Source organism: Delphinus delphis, chromosome 5 (assembly GCF_949987515.2).
Source record: "Delphinus delphis chromosome 5, mDelDel1.2, whole genome shotgun sequence".
NCBI classification, from domain to species: domain Eukaryota; kingdom Metazoa; phylum Chordata; class Mammalia; order Artiodactyla; family Delphinidae; genus Delphinus; species Delphinus delphis.
Genome location: NC_082687.1, coordinates 71351357 through 71368511, shown reverse-complemented (window position 1 = coordinate 71368511; position 17155 = coordinate 71351357). Strand labels below are relative to the sequence as shown.

The 17155-nt window shown below is 33.6% G+C and overlaps 1 protein-coding gene across 6 annotated transcripts in view; it reads right to left on the bottom strand.

Annotated features, from left to right (window-relative positions):
- Positions 1 to 925: 925 nt before the first annotated feature.
- The window catches only part of GNPDA2 (glucosamine-6-phosphate deaminase 2), a 28846-nt gene continuing 12616 nt past the window's right edge, over positions 926 to 17155 (bottom strand). Inside the window, exons 5-9 of one of the 6 annotated variants that reach the window (XR_011246485.1) lie at positions 15028 to 15212; positions 9172 to 9346; positions 7354 to 7550; positions 6752 to 6913; positions 926 to 2801 (exon numbers count right to left, since the gene is read on the bottom strand). Coding sequence is in view for 3 of the 6 variants with exons in the window: in XM_069540694.1 (XP_069396795.1) it covers positions 7387 to 7550; positions 9172 to 9346; positions 15028 to 15212 (524 nt within the window). In the remaining 3 variants the exon portion in view is untranslated. The remainder of the gene's footprint in view (positions 2802 to 6751; positions 6914 to 7353; positions 7551 to 9171; positions 9347 to 15027; positions 15213 to 17155) is intronic. The other 5 variants (XR_011246484.1, XM_069540694.1, XM_069540695.1 and 2 more) reach the window with 5 other exon arrangements.

Below are 17155 nucleotides of genomic sequence, written 5' to 3'. Positions count from 1 at the left end.
ATTAAAATGCATTTGTGCAAAGTGATAGATGTTTGATATTAGCAGCAGCTGTTATTAATGACAGTTTAATAATGATTGCCTAGATTTCATAATTGAGGAGACTGAGTAAATAACTTAAGGTCACATAGCCAGTAAACAGTTGTGTTACTTTCAAAGCGTGTCTACTCAAGTCAATAAACAAACCAGAGGGCAGACTGTATTACAGTAAGATAAAATAATTTAGCCATTGATTTTTGTCCTTTACTTTGAATGAATTGAATGAGGTTAATGTCTTCTAGGGATAAGACTATCAGTGATAAATTTTATACAAGGTTGTTATATTATGAGATAATTATAAATTCAGATAGTGGGGATTTACCTAAAATTGTGTATGGGGGTTACATAACCTGTGGCTTATGAGATCTCATGACCAAAGTATCAATATTTTAGAAAATGGCAGTATTTTTGAAACTAGAAAAGCATTTTAATGTCATTCCTAAGACAAGATGTTCTACCATTATTGCCAGGGGAAAGTTACAAGTTGGTACCTGGCACATAGTATGTATGGTGTGTCTACTATTTAGTATTTGTGTCTTATTAGTATGCTTACAGTTTGGATACTTTTTTTTCCCCTTTAACCTCTGACTTTTTAGGAAAGTTTACTTGTAATAGTAGTACAAAAAGTATTTTCCAGATTTTTTAGCATACTCTTAAGTTCTCTCCCCTGGCCACTTTCCTAAACATGATTGAGAGTTGTGTATCCCCCAGAGGGCCTTATATTACTAAGATTTTTGTGTACGTTAAAATAATGTAAACTATTAGTATTAGAATAGCCACCGTTTATTGAGTTTAATATGTGACAGCCACTGTGCTAAGCTCTATAGACAATTCCCTCATTCAAACTACATGGCAATGGAGGTACAGGCACCATTACCATCCCATTTCACAGGGGAAGAAGCTCACACTTATGTATCAGTATTGTCCAACATCATCACAGCTCTTGACAGCTGGGATTCAAACAGTGGTTTCTTTCTCCAAACCCCAATTCTTAGCTACCATGCTTTATTGCCTCTTGTGGAAATATCTTCAATAGACTTAGTTTTTTGCTTAACTGCAGCTTAGCTCCTGAGTTAGGGAGTTAAAGTAGCAGGAACGCAGTTTGCTGTGGACCTTGAGTATATGGACTTCGAACTTACAGGGCAGTGATGGAAAGGAGATTTTGGACTGTTTCAGCAAGCACATTTAAAGCACAGAAATAACAGCTGAACCGTGCACCAATCTTTAGTTTTTTCACTAAACTATATGACCTTCTAAGGTAGTTTGCACTAACCAATACTTTATCACCAGGTGTGGGACTGGGCGATAATACTGATTTCACTTCCTGTTCAAAAACCATGTATAATACTTAAGGCTATTAGAAGTTCATTATCTAGAATTAAGGCAGCATATTTTATCTTAACAGTCCTATTTATTTCTAAATTTGCTATTTAAATGTTTTAAGGAACTTAGCTGTAAATACATTTCAATCACATAGGCAATTAGCAGGTATGTAAGTGATGCTTCTACTAGGTGGACTTACAGAAAGCAATATATGCAGAGAAAAGGAAGCATATTTTACTCCCCAAGGAGCAGAAGTAAGAATTATAGGCAGAGACATTGTCTTTTAATTTAAATCTAATTGCATAATGACAACAAATAAAAAGTAAACGCAAGCTCATAGCTACTGTTAATTGTTAGAATCTTTCAGATGTATGTGTTCAATTTCACTGTTGGAAATAAAATTTAGATAACTTACATTTGTTTATTATAAGCTTTATTTGAGTTAAAGATAGAAAACAATATACTTTTATTTGCAATTTAATAATGCAAGTTGTTATGGCAATCTAAAATAGTTTACAGTAACTTTATATTATACTTCATCATATGATTCTTTTAGACATTATATATATGTAAGGAATAAAGCTAACCATTTATGAAGTTTAATGATAATCAGAAAATTTTCTTCAAAAAAAATAATTTCCTTAAGTGTGTTGCTAGGTATAAAGCTCCTAATTGCTAAAATACTTAAATTAAGTGCGTGAACCCAAGTCGTTAACTAAAAATAAGAGCACATCTGTTTAAAAAAGTGCTACAGAAGGTGGTGCACAAAAAACATGCACTTATACATACTTTCCAAAAGGACGTAAACTGTACTTTTAGGCACTGCAGTCTCTTCAAATTTTCTGTACCAACAATATATAGCAGGACTTTTGATGTCCAGATGCTACTGCAGGAAGATGACTAAGGCAACCACGTGCAGAAAGCTTGTGCAGAGAGAATATTATAAAGATAGCATTCCGGAAGTAAAGGCTTGCAATGATAGTGGTTTGATACCTGAAAGGCTTGGAGTGTCTTCCTGTGATTAAAAAATTAAAATCTAATAATGCCACTGGAGTCATATACATGGTACTTTATGTACAGAATTGTCACCTTTAAAATGACTTAAATTTGTAAACAGGCAGACATTGCATTTCTGTGCTATGTTATAGAGTGACTGTGGCTTCTGTAACAACTAGCTGATCAATTGTGAGAGCCAATTACGTCTAAACCCTAGTATAAAATGGACACGTTGTAAATATGGAATGTTTAACATATAGATATTAGACTTCAAAAATGACAATATTCAAAGATTCCCCAAGTTTTATCATATTGCATAGCTGAAAATTCATCTATGTATAAAAGTGTTCTGTTCATTCAAGCAGAATTTTGATCCAGTCTCCTTCAATTTGCTTCTTTCATACTGTATAGTGGATCCACAAGTTTATTGTGCACATGCATTAAACCTTAAAGAAAAAAAGCACAGTTCTAGTTGTATTTCTTATTTTGAACTATATCTTATTTAGAAAACAAAAGATTTAATATTAAAATACAAGTATACTGGCTCCCATCTAGTACAAAATAGTTAAATTTATTGGAAAAATGCAAATAGAAATGTTTCAGAATGTTTAGTTTTAACTACCTAGCATATATCAATTTAGTTATTTATGAAACCACGGATCTGGAATGGGTACATGTTCTTTGTGAGTAACCAGAAGTAGGGGCAGTTCTTGTCTTTAGAACTTCCTTCAGTATGACAAAATAACAAATTTGAATACTAATTACATCTAAAAGTCTGTTGAGTTTGACCCTCTGCCAGTTAATCTAACAGACTCCAACAAAGGGCTCAGAACTGTTGTTACAACAGTTCTCTAATATATTACCCTATCCATTCATCTGGCAAATTATTTTCTACTATTTTGACATGTGTATTTACAATAGGGGTTGATTACAAGCCACACAGGTTTACTAAAACAATAAGATAACCTAAATATCAATTTCCAAGTAAATTTAAATTTCATCTTATAATTGGTATGCTTGTAAACTGTCCTTAATTTTATTAAAGCTTCTTGGGAGATATATTCCAGTTATTCATGTCTTAATGCACATGTATCGTATTTAGGGAAATAAACTGTCCCAATTAATGAACTAAAGATTTTATATTGTGCAGGTTAAAGAAATCAGTTAAATTTACCAGGTTGTTAAGAACATGGAGGCTGGGGAAAGGGACTCATAATGTGGTTTTCTTAGGAAATGGGATTACTGGATCGAGGAGACAGGGTACTTGTTAGTAAGAAGGTGTACTTTGTCAGAAAGGCTGCAAAAGCACTCTAAAATCCAAACTGTGAAGACCTACTTTTAAGAGATAAGCAAAGGGACATGCAGAGAACACTTAAGTATACGTGTAGTAGAAGAAAAACCAGGAGTGGAACAGTCTTAAAAGGAGAGAGAAATATTCACTCGTGAAATTGAAAGAGAGAATGCTAATTAACTCAACAGCTCACTTCAGTGTCTAATCAGCACCTCAAACTTGTTAACAACATCCAGACCCATTTTCCCCTTCTAAACCATTTCTTTAAAAATACTGTATATGGTGTTACCCTCTGATGAGCTGCTAAAGCCAGACAACTGAAATTCACTGTTGATTTTTTTCTCTTTCCTTTTTAAATTCAGCAGCAAGACTGGTGGGCACTACTTTCAAAATATTGATATATCCCAAATTAGCTACATTTCTTCATCTCCACAGCACTGCCCTTAGTCGAAGCCACTTTCATCTCTAATCTGATTACCAACTCAGCACCCTACTTTCATCACTTCCCATTGTCCAATTTTTCTAAAAACAGAAGCTAGATTATACCATTTCCCAACTTAAAATTCTCCAATTGCTCTTGTCACTTAGAATATAATTTAGATTGTATTATATTATATTATATATATTATATTATATATATGTATATTATTTAGATTCATTTATCCTTCTGATCTCATGTCCTCCCCACTGTCCCCCTTTTGTGTTACACTCAACCCTGGCTTTGTTGCCATTACCTCAGAAAGGCTAAGCTTGGTTATAGTACAGGGTCCTTATATTTGCTGTCTCATTCAGCCTGGAGTGCTCTTCTCCCTGAGCAAAGCATGATTATCTCCTTTTGGCTTTTTGGGTCTCAGCCCAAATGTCACCTTATAATGAATTACTGTTTCACTTTCTTTAGAGCAATTTTCACTCTTAGAAAATGTTTTTCCTACCATGTCTCCAACTAGAATCTGAGGTCCAGGACCTTAAATTTACTGCTCTAAGTCCTGGGTCTATAAAGGTCATGATACATGTTGGGAGCTCAAGAAACATTTACTTTAAAAAATCTGTGAAGATTCAGTGAGATGGTCTCTGGAAGCTTTTTTTAAATTTAAAATGAATCTAGAATATAGTTAAAAAGGAGGCAGGAAAAAAGGAGGGAGCAGAGACCAAGATTCTGTAGTTCAAGGTCCTGAAGACAGAAAAGTATCAAGGGCACTGGCAGAACGGCTAGACATGAAAGGAAAGGATGCTTAACGATTAGGATAAATTTAAAATCTTGGAGGTAGGACTGTGGAGGAACTGAAGTTAAGCCTTCCATGCAGCTGGAGGGACAGAAGGGTCAAAAGGTTAAAATAAGTAATGGGAAGAGTTTGAAGAAAGCAAAACAAGGAGCACAGCTAACCCAGGAAATGAAAGAATTATGTATAAAAAGTACCAAACTAAGCATAAAGGCACTTGATCGGTTCTGCCTCCACCTCAGGTATATGGCAGCCATTTATCCATCTGGCCTTACTTATAAAATGGAGTAACCTCAGCTCAAAAATTTAAAAAAGAAAGCAATGTACTCAACATAGTGCATAAAAGTCTTATAATGATGTTTGGTATATATGTCTGAGATAATGTAATCTCTGATACTTGAATGTTTCTATAGTGACAGTTCCATAAAGTTATATAACCCTCCCTTCCGTGCTTACCAGTGCAGACAAAAAGCCTGTGATAAAAATCCATGAGTATGTGGACAAACCAACAAATACTTCATTCATTAGACTGTTTTATGCAAACTATCTCCGAGGCTGGATTTGAAGCACACTGGTTTATTGGCATTTGTTCTTTGCTCAAAAAATGTTAATACATACGAATATTTTTCTCAGGGCTAATAACCCCTCCCCCCCAATACCCTTTTGAAAGGCCACTGATATGCAAGCCCTCATTTGCCTTTTCACTCTTAATTTTGTTTTTAAAGTATAAGCTAGCCCCATTTTATCGGTATACTTTGTTCTCTATTAAGAGGTGTTCTCTATTAAGAGGAACTTTTTCTGCAACTGTGTTAGCTCATCCTTACACCTGTGCTATTATGGCATTCTCTTCAAATCTAAGTGTTACCATCTTCTACAGCTCTCAGTCCCATCAGCTCCATTCAAGTTTTCATCAACTACTATGTAACTATAAAAATCTCTCCCTTAACATCCCTTGGACTTCACAGTGATTTACATAATTTAGCACTTAAACTGAAATGGTATCAACTTCATGTGTCATCCATCTACCTGCCCAACTACCTAGAATTTACCAAGTGTCTGCAGTGTACTAGGTAGGTACCCTTTGAGATGCTCATCTATTGCAATGAACCAAAACTGAAGTCCCTACCGTCATGGAGCTACATTTTATTTTCTCGAATCACTTAGTGAGCCAGTTTTATGAAGAATGCCAACTACTTTCAGGCAGGGATACTTGTACTTCTTTCGGGTATAACAACACATGAGACAATGTACTTGAAGGCACTGTAACCCATGTTTCTTGGCTGATGACATTAACTGGAAAATATAGTTTACATTTACCAAAAATAAACATTAAAGGGTAATTTTTTAATACTGTAAAAGGTATCTGCTAATGAAAAATATTTACCAAATAATTAGCTCTAAATAGAACCAATCTTATTTAAAATAATATTTAACTGAAAAGTTTAACAACCAGTATGTAAAAAGCAGCAAAATGGAGATTGGAGAGACCCAAGAGAGGGGACAAACAAAGACAATGGTAATCTCAGCCATGTGGTTTAGAAGATATACCTCTTCCAGAGTATCAGCTCTTTGAGGATCATTCTACTTGATATAATTCATCTATCATTCACTTAAAGCTTTGATCATGGAAAGAATACATTAGAGCTTAAAAACACACAACTTAAAACATCAGGATAAACATTAAAAATACAACTCCTGTAAAGTTTTTTAAAAACTAAACACTGGCTGTAACTTGTACATAACATAAAGCTAGTTCCAAACTAAAAATAATTTTGGAAATTTTAGTACTTGCTTTCTGAATAATAAATCAAGAGTTTGCTATGACTAAAGGTAAAAACTGACAACGTTCTACACAAGAATGTGATAAAAATAAATAACTGCTTACTTAACTCATAAACAGAAGTAAATTCTAATGAGTATTGATAAAAATGCATAGACTTTCTGATGTTGCTTGAAGAAGAAAAGTTAAATATAATAGATTTTATAGTTTGGTTCAATCTGAATTCATTCAGCCTCTATCAAGCTATTGGAGCTATTGGAGTAAGGCCTAAAAAGGATAAAACAAAAAGAATGTTCACCATGATGATGATGTCTTGAAAATATATTATCTCAGGACATAAAACATAGGTTTTATTTTTTAAAAAACAAAAAACTAGAATAAAACAAATTAAAATGTTTTCCTGTGATTTACTTATATCTTTCAAAAGATATATACTGAAGTAAACTTCCATATGCTAATGATTTTTATTGTTTTAGATGTAGTTAACCTAGACTTCAAGAGCTAAATAATTAGAACCCTTTAAGATTCCTCTTGACACTTTTAAAGGGATGGCAGAAGAAATAGTGATGTGAATGGTATTCGAAGAATTACAGATTATAACTAAGGGATTCATTTCCTTCAGTATATCTTGCAGTGATATAATAATAAGGATATGACAGATACATAAAACTACATTTATAACGTATAAATTTATGAAGTCATTTTACCTAATATCAAAATATCTTACTGTAAGATGAGGTCTATATATATAGCCCAGAACAATACTGCAAATCCATTTTTCTCCATATTGAAGGAGGCATCCTGACAGAGGCTGATGTCCTGAATCTCTTCAGAAATATATAAAGCTCCAATGGAAAATAATTTCTAAGTGACTTTAACATCCGTACTAAGCCTGTTAATTCACCTATAAATGGGATTATAAGAGTACCCATGTCATATAATTGTGAGATTTAAGTAAATCAGCAAGTATAATATGCTTAGAATAGCACCTGGTCATATAACTATTGGCTATTATTAAATGTTTACTTCACTAAAATGTAAAAATTTTCTGATAAAAACTAAGCTGACAAAAATCAGACAAGTATAGGGGTTTATCTGGGGATTACTGGTGCTAGAAAATGGCAATGTTAAATGAATCTCCTCAAAACTGTTATTAAAATATGTGGATAGGGTTTCCCTGGTGGCACAGTGGTTGAGAGTCTGCCTGCCGATGCAGGGAACACGGGTTCGTGCCCCGGTCCGGGAAGATCCCACATGCCGCAGAGCAGCTAGGCCCGTGAGCCATGGCCACTGGGCCTGCGTGTCCGGAGCCTGTGCTCCGCAACGGGAGAGGCCACAACAGTGAGAGGCTCGCATACCACACACACACAAAAAAAATGTGGATAATGAAGATTCCTTCTATTAACTTTTTCAAGGAATCTAATATTTGTGATGAAACCTGGACTACATGGAAATAGATGGGTAAACCTCCATCTAAGAGCTCTTATTCACAACCCATAACTGAGGTATTCCCTGTTTTTATCTGTCAAATTACTAACAAGCTAACAATTTTCAGTTTAATTTGGTATATTTGTGACTTGGTAAAAAACTGGTAATTTAACTGATAAAAATATAAATGACTGGAAGTAATCTAAGTGCTTAACACTAAGGAAACCTTTAACACCTTTTATTAAAGAGATTTAAAACGTATTTTCATTCATATAGTATCAGTAGTACACTTATTGCATACTTTGTGAATTACTGAACTATACATATGACTAATTACATAATATTTTCATATCAGCTATATAAATACAGGTGCTTTGTAAAAAGTACCTATTTATACAGCTTGTTTATGTGTGTGTATTTATATGTGGAGTTGACTCAAGCAGGGAATGGCTTCTAAACTGAGTGTATTCAAAATTGTCCTTGAAAATCTCTTAAACACCTATCACAGCAAGTTTATATGGTTATATATATATATATATATATGGTATGGTAAAGTTTAAAAATTACTGAACTAGACTGTAGGAAGAAGCAAAAGGAAGCTAAATATGCAGAAGTCTGGGCAAACTCTGCTTACTTGCAGAGTTTATTCCATACTGTTTGACATTTAGCAAAATTTATTGTGAAGATTAAATGAGATAGTGGGCAACCCATCTTATCCCCTGATTTCATTCTAAACATAGCTGAGAGGTTAGGGTGGGACAGGTAAACAACGAAAAAATTAGAAAGGACATATATACATTTCCTTTGGGGCTATTTAATCTTGTATATTCAATATGAAAGTAAAATATTTAATTTTGGATTTCAAGAAACATCTTGTTTACTGGAAATATAGATTGAAGAGGTTTTCTTCAAGAAAAAATATTAGGAAATTACTTTGAAAGCTAGTATTATCTGAAGTGAGACATTTCTAATCCTTAGCACAGTGCCAGTTTTCAATAGGCCACAATGCAGAATGTAACTCCCCAGTCATACTAAGTTTTAATTGTCATCTACAATGGAATATTCTCCCAGTCTGCTTTTGAAATTTCAGTGCTCACCTTTAAAGTATTTCACAGTTTTAACTCTTAATTCTAAAGTAGCATCTTCATCACATACAAAAATAGTTCGGGGATGTTGCTGGAAGGCTGAAACAGTCCACATGTGATTGACTCCTTCTTCTATTGCTTTGTAGAGAGCAAATGCCTTGTGTGCACCTGTTATGAGGATCATTACCTGAAAAATCGTGGACATTACCTGTCAATTCTTAAAACATGTTCCAAATGATTAAGAAGCTCTATTTTTTTTAAACAAAGAATTTAGCACCAATATTTTTCTGAGGGTTAAAATAAAAATAAACAGCTCCATATTTCTTCATAGTTCAAGGTATTTATTTCTGCTCTTTAAGGTAACAGGCAAGCACAAAGTGTATCTCTACTTCTGGCTGAACAAAGTAAAATAGTGTCTTGTAATGGAGTATTATTGAATATACCATAATGCCTATGATTATTAACACATTAAATACTGATGTGCAAGAAGAGACCTGGGAGAATGAAGAAAAAGAAACAAAAGGGATGTTTTGCAAAAGCAGAGTTACAGATCAACAAAGAATTTATGTAACCAGAAATGATATATCAAATTGCTCTAGCCCAGATAAGCAATAGATATTACTTTGGAAAAGCAAAAGACTCTGAAATAAGATATTTTAAAAGTAATCTAGAGAAATGAGCCTAAAGACTGTTTCACTGAACGGGTGCTATCTAAAGCTGTTTTGGAACAAAACTAGATTTAAAGAAGGGTTCAGAATCTACTTAAATGCAGGAACTGTCCTTTAAACACACATAACTGAGACCATCCTTAGGTACAGAAAATCCAAGGTCTTTGTCCCAGATCCCTGATAGCCTATGAGATAAGTCAAAGAATGTATGCAAATGTGAGTGAGTGTATACAGGTGTCTGAATGAATCTTTTCTTTAACATTTTTAGCAGTAAATCAATCCTGTTTTTACAAGTTAAACCGTTTATGTAATGTAATAAATCTTTAAACATTTTTCCTCATTATTTTTAAAAAAATGAATGTTAAAGTGGTTGTAATTCTAAAATATCTGTAACAATGTAAAAATTCTGTATTTCACATTTTATAACCAGACCTTCTAAAACAGGGAGGAAATTAAAGATTAATGAACCAGATATTACTGTATTTCTTTTATCCAGATTCATTACTTCTCATTTTGAAGCTATATTTGATTAATATCAAAGCCCATGAATGAAATAAGATATGTATGAATTCTTACTGTTGTTATTGATACTTCTTGTTCTTAAGTATAGAGATCTAGGCTCAGTGAAGAATTAATATGCCTTCACCTATAATTAAAAGCATTTTTTAAAAATTAGCAATGCTTGATATAATAAGGTAAGCACAGCACTGATTAATGGGTCTATTAGTTTTCCTTACTGGAAATTAATATTTTTTTCTTAAGACTGATACGTGTTACAGAGGAGTTTGAAAAAAAAAAAAAAGAAAATATTCAAGTTCTTTGCTCCATCCTGTCTTCTAATTCAGAATCTTTGGGATTAGGACCCAAGAATCAGGGCCCCTTAAGTGATTAGTATGCAATCTTGGCAGAAGTCCTTATACTAGCACTTGAAAAGGCTTTTTAAAACTATTTTAACACACACTACATTAAATGAGAATATGTAGTGATTGCTGCATGATGGATATTTTCTGAAGTTTAATTTATTTCAGGAGTTTTAAAATGTGATTTGGTGGTTTCAAAGTTAAACACCGAACTTAAGCACTTTTCGTGAATTATTATCTCATTTAACTACCCACATCAACAGCATGAGATAAATACTATTCTTACTCATATTTCACAGATAAGGAATGAGGCACAGATATTCTGTAACTTGCCCAAGGTCTTGGTAAGGCTACTATATAAACAAGAGGTCTGATTCCAGCATCCATATCCTTAACAACTACAATAAGACATATATAACCTTTAATTGAGAATTAAGAAGAAATATCTGGAAAATCAGAAATTGAAGAAAATCCCTCTTGGAATGTAATTTGACGTTGATAATACGTGATTATTTCTACTCTATCTGCTCCACTATTCTCAAGGAGAGTATTTCTTGTATTGTGAAAAAGCTTAAGAGTAGCCCTATCTGAAACCAAATCTTAAGGATAAGCAGAAAAGAAAAGGGGGCACTTCAGACAGTTATGGGGTGGTCAATAAAAAGCTAGAAATTTGGTAAGGCTGAGCATAGGGAAATGAGATGGCTGAAAACTGAATTTTGCTAATACAGAGCATATTATGCCAAAGAGGCTAGATATCATCTTGTGATGAAGCAGCAAGGAATCAGAGACTCTTCATTACATGCATGAGTAATAACTATGTTTTTGGGAAAAAAAAAAATTCAGGCTGTAATAGAGAACAGGAAAGGGAAAGAATGGCGATAGCCACGATTTAGGATGCCTTTGCAATAATCCTTAAAAAACTGATATAGACCAGAAGTAAGGCAGCTCCGATGGATTTATCTCTGTTCGATGGAGGGCTGGATCCTTAATTATCTGTAAGTTAAATGGTGGAATGTGGTGACTGATAAGATGTGAAGAAGCTGAGAATGACACACGTTTCAAGTTCAGATAATTTTCATGGAGGGTGTTGCTATTCACCAAGGGAGGGAGACAATTTTGGTAGAAAGATTAATTTAAATTTTGAACAGTTTAAGTGTAAGGAGTCAATTGGAAATATGAAATCTGCAGCTTCAGAAAAAGAACTGGCTAAAGATATGTACTGGTAGTTATCACTATATTGAGCGTAGTTGACCTTTTTAGAATAGTACTAAATCTACCAAGAACAGGGTTCCAAAGTGTGACTGCTATTGATGTGTTAATTAAAAAAAAAAAAAAACACCACACAAAAAAGGTCACTGCCCAGAAGTATGCATAGTGAATACGCAGTGCTAGGAGATGACCCCCTAGGTAACAACAACATTCAAAAGGCAGATGGAGGAAGAAGAGCCAGGGAAGCATACTGAGAAAGAATGGTCAGAAAGAAAGAAGAGTAATGGTAGAGGTTTATGATGGAAGAAATAGTCCATAGGAATAAATGATGAAAAGAAGCCCAGTAGGATAAGACCTGTAGCAAAGATGATAGTCTTAACAACTAAGAACTTGTCACTGGTGACTTCTGTGACATTCAGTAAGTCAACAAAATCAAAAGAAGATTTTTAAGTTTTACTGGTTTTTCCTTATGTCATCGCAAGAATAAACATTCAAATTATTATAATTATATATAATAAGCAATTCTAAAGATGCTACAGTAATTAAAAACAACTTGTGTCTTTTCTTTTGGAATTACCTTTAAAATATAAAGCATTATCTTTAAATATATCTCAGTAAAAACAAATTTTAATCCTTTGAGGGTAAATGTGGCTTTCATCAAACAGCCGGAAGTCAATAAAAATCAGATCTGGTGGTTCAGGTAGACAGCCAAGCTGTGGATAGAACCAACTTTGTCCAAAATGAATTATAGGCAAAACTATCATTCAAACTATTCTCAACAGTTACTGAATACCTATTATGTGACAGGCAGTGTACTGTGCTAGATATACATGACTCATAAACACTTGGAGATTATAAACTAATGAGGAAGGGTATTAAACAACGAAACATACAGAAACAATTATAAACTGCAAAAAGTGCTATAAACAAAAACTGTGGTAAAAGAATAAAAGAAAGTAATTTTGATTATAAGAATTATGGTCAGAAAATGGAACTCTGAAAGCTGAAAACGGGTGCCATTTTAGCTAAGCAAGGGCTAGAGAAGTAGAACATTTCACAATTAATTAACATCAATGTAAGGCCTCAAAGCAAGGAAGGAGTGAAAACTGAGGGCAGTGACTTGTGTGGTTCATTACCTAGTGGACAATTCCCAAGTCTTAAGAAACCTGTAATAACTTCTGGGTTGTCCCTTCCAGGGTCTGTACAGAAGGGCCTCATTATCTGAGTTGCCAAAGTGTGAAGATACTTATTGATGCACTGACCACTTAAAGATTTGTCTCCCATTCAAACCTACTTTCCACTCAACAGTGACATCTGTCCCACACATGGATTTAAATTTTAAATATATTTGCAGTTATTGAAAATGACACTGAAGAACAGCTCACATCACAGTTAAAACCACTGGCAGATGAAAATGTGTACACATGAAGCCCATTAAAATTGAAGATAAAGAAAGTCATTAAGTATAATCATGTGATACTTGTTTCAAAAGAATGCTATGAAAAATCTAGCAAGACAATAGCCAAGACAATGGAAACAACCCAAGTGTCCATCAACAGAGGATTGGTTTAAGAAGATGTGGTGTACGTACACACACACACACACACACACACACACACACACACACACACACTGGAATATTACTCAGCCATAAAAAAGATTGACATACTGCCATTTGCAGCAACATGGACGGACCTAAAGAATATCACACTAAGTGAAGTAAGTGATACAGAAAAAAACAATACTATATGCTATCACTTATATGTGGAGTCTAAAAAACAATACAAGTTAATCTACATAAAACAGAAAAAAACTCACAGACATAGAAAACAAACTAATGGCTACCAACGGGAAAGGGGGTAAGTTAGGAGTACGGGACTAAAAGATACAAATTACTATACGTAAAACAGATAAGTAACAAGGATTTACTATATAGCACAGGGAACTATTCAATATCTTGTAATAACCTATAATGAAAAATAATCTGAAAAAATATATATATAACTGAATCACTCTGCTGCACACTGGAAACTAACAGTATTGTACATCAACTATAATAAAGCACTAAAGTCCTTGGGAAAACTACTAAATAATAAAAGTTTTGCCATAATTTTCTTTACAGTCATGCTGGGAATGAATACTGTGAGGTGAATAGCATCATATAATTTTGTTGGAAAAGTCAAACAAAAGAAACAAAATCAATGTTTGAATACTGTTAATTCTAAGAATTAGCATAAGAGTTGCACTGTAACTTTAATTTTGTTATATGTAAGAAATCGTTTTGCATAACTTTCATATTTTAGAACTAAGATTGCTCTAATTTTTTTCAATTTATTTACTATGAAATTTCAGTCTTTAAAAGGTCTTTTTTCATAAACCAATTATCGTTAGATGTAAAACTCCATTTTGAATGACAGTTCTATTTGTGCATTCAAGTCTAGATATATTTACATTAAGATCAGTTACTCATTCACCATACCTTGTCTGTACTCTTTCCTCTGAACTTGTCCAATCCTGCTGCCAGAAGGGAATGGAGTTTTGGGTTTCCATATAATTTAACCACTTATAATCATGATCTGACTATAATTTGGTCTGTTATTCTCAGGGCAGGAAATGACAGCCCAATTAAAAACTAAAAAATTTGAGTCTACTGTTCAGAACTCTTGCCTTCTTAAACATACCAAATTCAGAACAGATCCAGCCCTAAAGGGGTTCTTTTTCCACTGGAAACCAACTGAGCTATCCTCCTACAGTCAAGAATCACATTACACTAAATTATCCTAAGCCTCCAAAAGCAGTTTAATGTTAATTATGACTGCATCTTTGTTGCAACAGTCCTTTCACAAGACTATATGATCAGTGTGATTTTAGGACCTCAAACTGTGAAAGAAGAAGAGGCAAGTAAAGCAGTACCCCAAAAGAGATGGTGCCTAATTTTTAGTTTCCAGCTCCAAAGACTTAATTTACTTGAATTCTAAACATGGCAATGAGCCTAAAAGAAATTACTGAAAGCCAGACAACAATTTATACTGCAAATAGGATTAACCCAAAATAGCACTTATTTGACACCACAATTTCTCCAAAGTCTATAGACATCAAAGGAAAAACATCAAAGAACATTTAATTCTTACTTCTCTAGCATCCATCACTGTCCCCACACCAACTGTTAGAGCCATAGTTGGCACTTTTGATAAATCTCCATCAAAATATTTAGCATTTGCCAAAATGGTGTCCATTGCTAGAGTCTTTACTCTTGTCCTTGATACTAAACTGGATCCTGGCTCATTGAAAGCAATATGACCATCTGGACCAATTCCTTTCAAAAGAAATACATATACACACACATATATACATAAGTAAATAAGGTTTCTCAAAGTTCAACATGATTTAAAGACCAAAGAAATAGTCATAAACACGCTTACCTTGTTTTATTTGATAGCTGAATTTCTAATGCTGCAGTAAAAGATTTGTTCCTGTTTTTGATTCAACAAGTATTTCAATGTTTTCCATATGCTTAGCATTGAGCTAGCATGATTCTAACAGCAAAATTAAGTATCACTTTATAATAATACTTTATAAAGCAATTTCACATGCATCCTCTCAACAACACATATATTTAACAATCTTGTGACATAGTCAGATTAACCATATCTATTTACCTCATCTCCCCCTTTTTTTAAGCTCAAAAGGAAACTTTGATGCTAAAGGATAATATATGATTTGTTCAAGGTAAATAATTTAGTAAATACTAAGACAAAACTCAAATCTAAATCTTCTGATTCCTAACCCAGTGGTCTTTATATTCACACTTTAACTTGCTTGGTTCTAGTCTAGATGGGGCAGTTAACTACTGGACCTCCCTGTAGTATAGTTTCCTCACTTATAAAAATGTTTAGATTGGACAAGATATTATCTAAGGCAGTAGTTTTCTTCAAACTTTGACTGCAACCTACTGCAAGAAATACATTTGACACTGCAATCTAGTACACATATAAACAATTAAAACAAGAATTGCATGAAATAATACCCTTACGAGGAGCCATTCAAGCTATTTTTGATTACATTTTGTTTCATTAACAAAACGTACAAAGGGAAATGGTGGATGTGACTGACCATATTGATTTCATGCCCTAATAATATGTGACAACCACAATTTGAAAACTCTGCTTTAAGGAGATGTACTGCCAGCTGAAATATTCTAGGACTGCCTCTAAAATATAGATAAGAATATGACATTTCTTATTTGAAGGAAATTGGAGGTAAATCTTTTCATAAAATCAAGAATCTTTCTATGGCTTAAGTAAATCAAGTTTTATATACATGGACCCTACTTGCTAGTCAGATTTCTGGCAACTTCAATCAAAAAAAAAAACCCCACAAGTTCTCTGGATCAAAATACTGGTTATACTTATATTCTGCATATTTAATGATATATAGGTGTATCTTATTGGCTCTTAACACACAATTCTAACAACTTTTTCCCAGGCTACAACAAAGTAAAATATGACAAAGAGTAACCTGGTTTTGAATGAAGAAGGAAGAACTGAAAACCTTAGGAAGCAAATATGAACTACCAAAGCACAATAATCTAGGAATTTTTAACAATATAGGATTAATTTTTAATCTAGTACGTAAAGCCAGACCTATATGTGGTTAATATGTATGGTTTGTTTCCACTATTAAGTATATATATGCTTGTCTATTTTAAATCACAGATACGCTTATCTCTCTAGATTTGTAAAACTGTTCTGCTTTTCCTCTTAAGTATACATCTACCTAAATATTTTTATTTATATGTCTCTATGGAGGAAAGGATGGAACCAGGAAAATAAAAGAGTTCCAGAAAAAAATAGAAGGTCCTCAAAGATCAGTATTAGTGGTCTCACCGTTGATTTGGGTCACACAAGTGTACAGCAAAGCTGAAATTATCAGGAATGGTTCATGATGGAGAAGCGTCAATACATTCCCTTACTATCAGTAACTATCAAAAATTGAGCTTTTCCTGATATAAAATTATATTTTTAAAATGTTCAGAATGTTTTACAAAGCCTTATAAAATTTTCTTAAAAATAATCATGAACTCTAAACACCATGGTTAATTCTTATTCAGTCTTTAAGTGTAGACTAAGATATCAACACCTTTTTTTTTTTTAATTTATTTTATTTTTGGCTGTGTTGGGTCTTCATTGCTGTGCACGGGCTTTCTCTAGTTGCGGCGAGCGGGGGCTCTCTTCATTGCGGTGCGCAGGCTTCTCACTG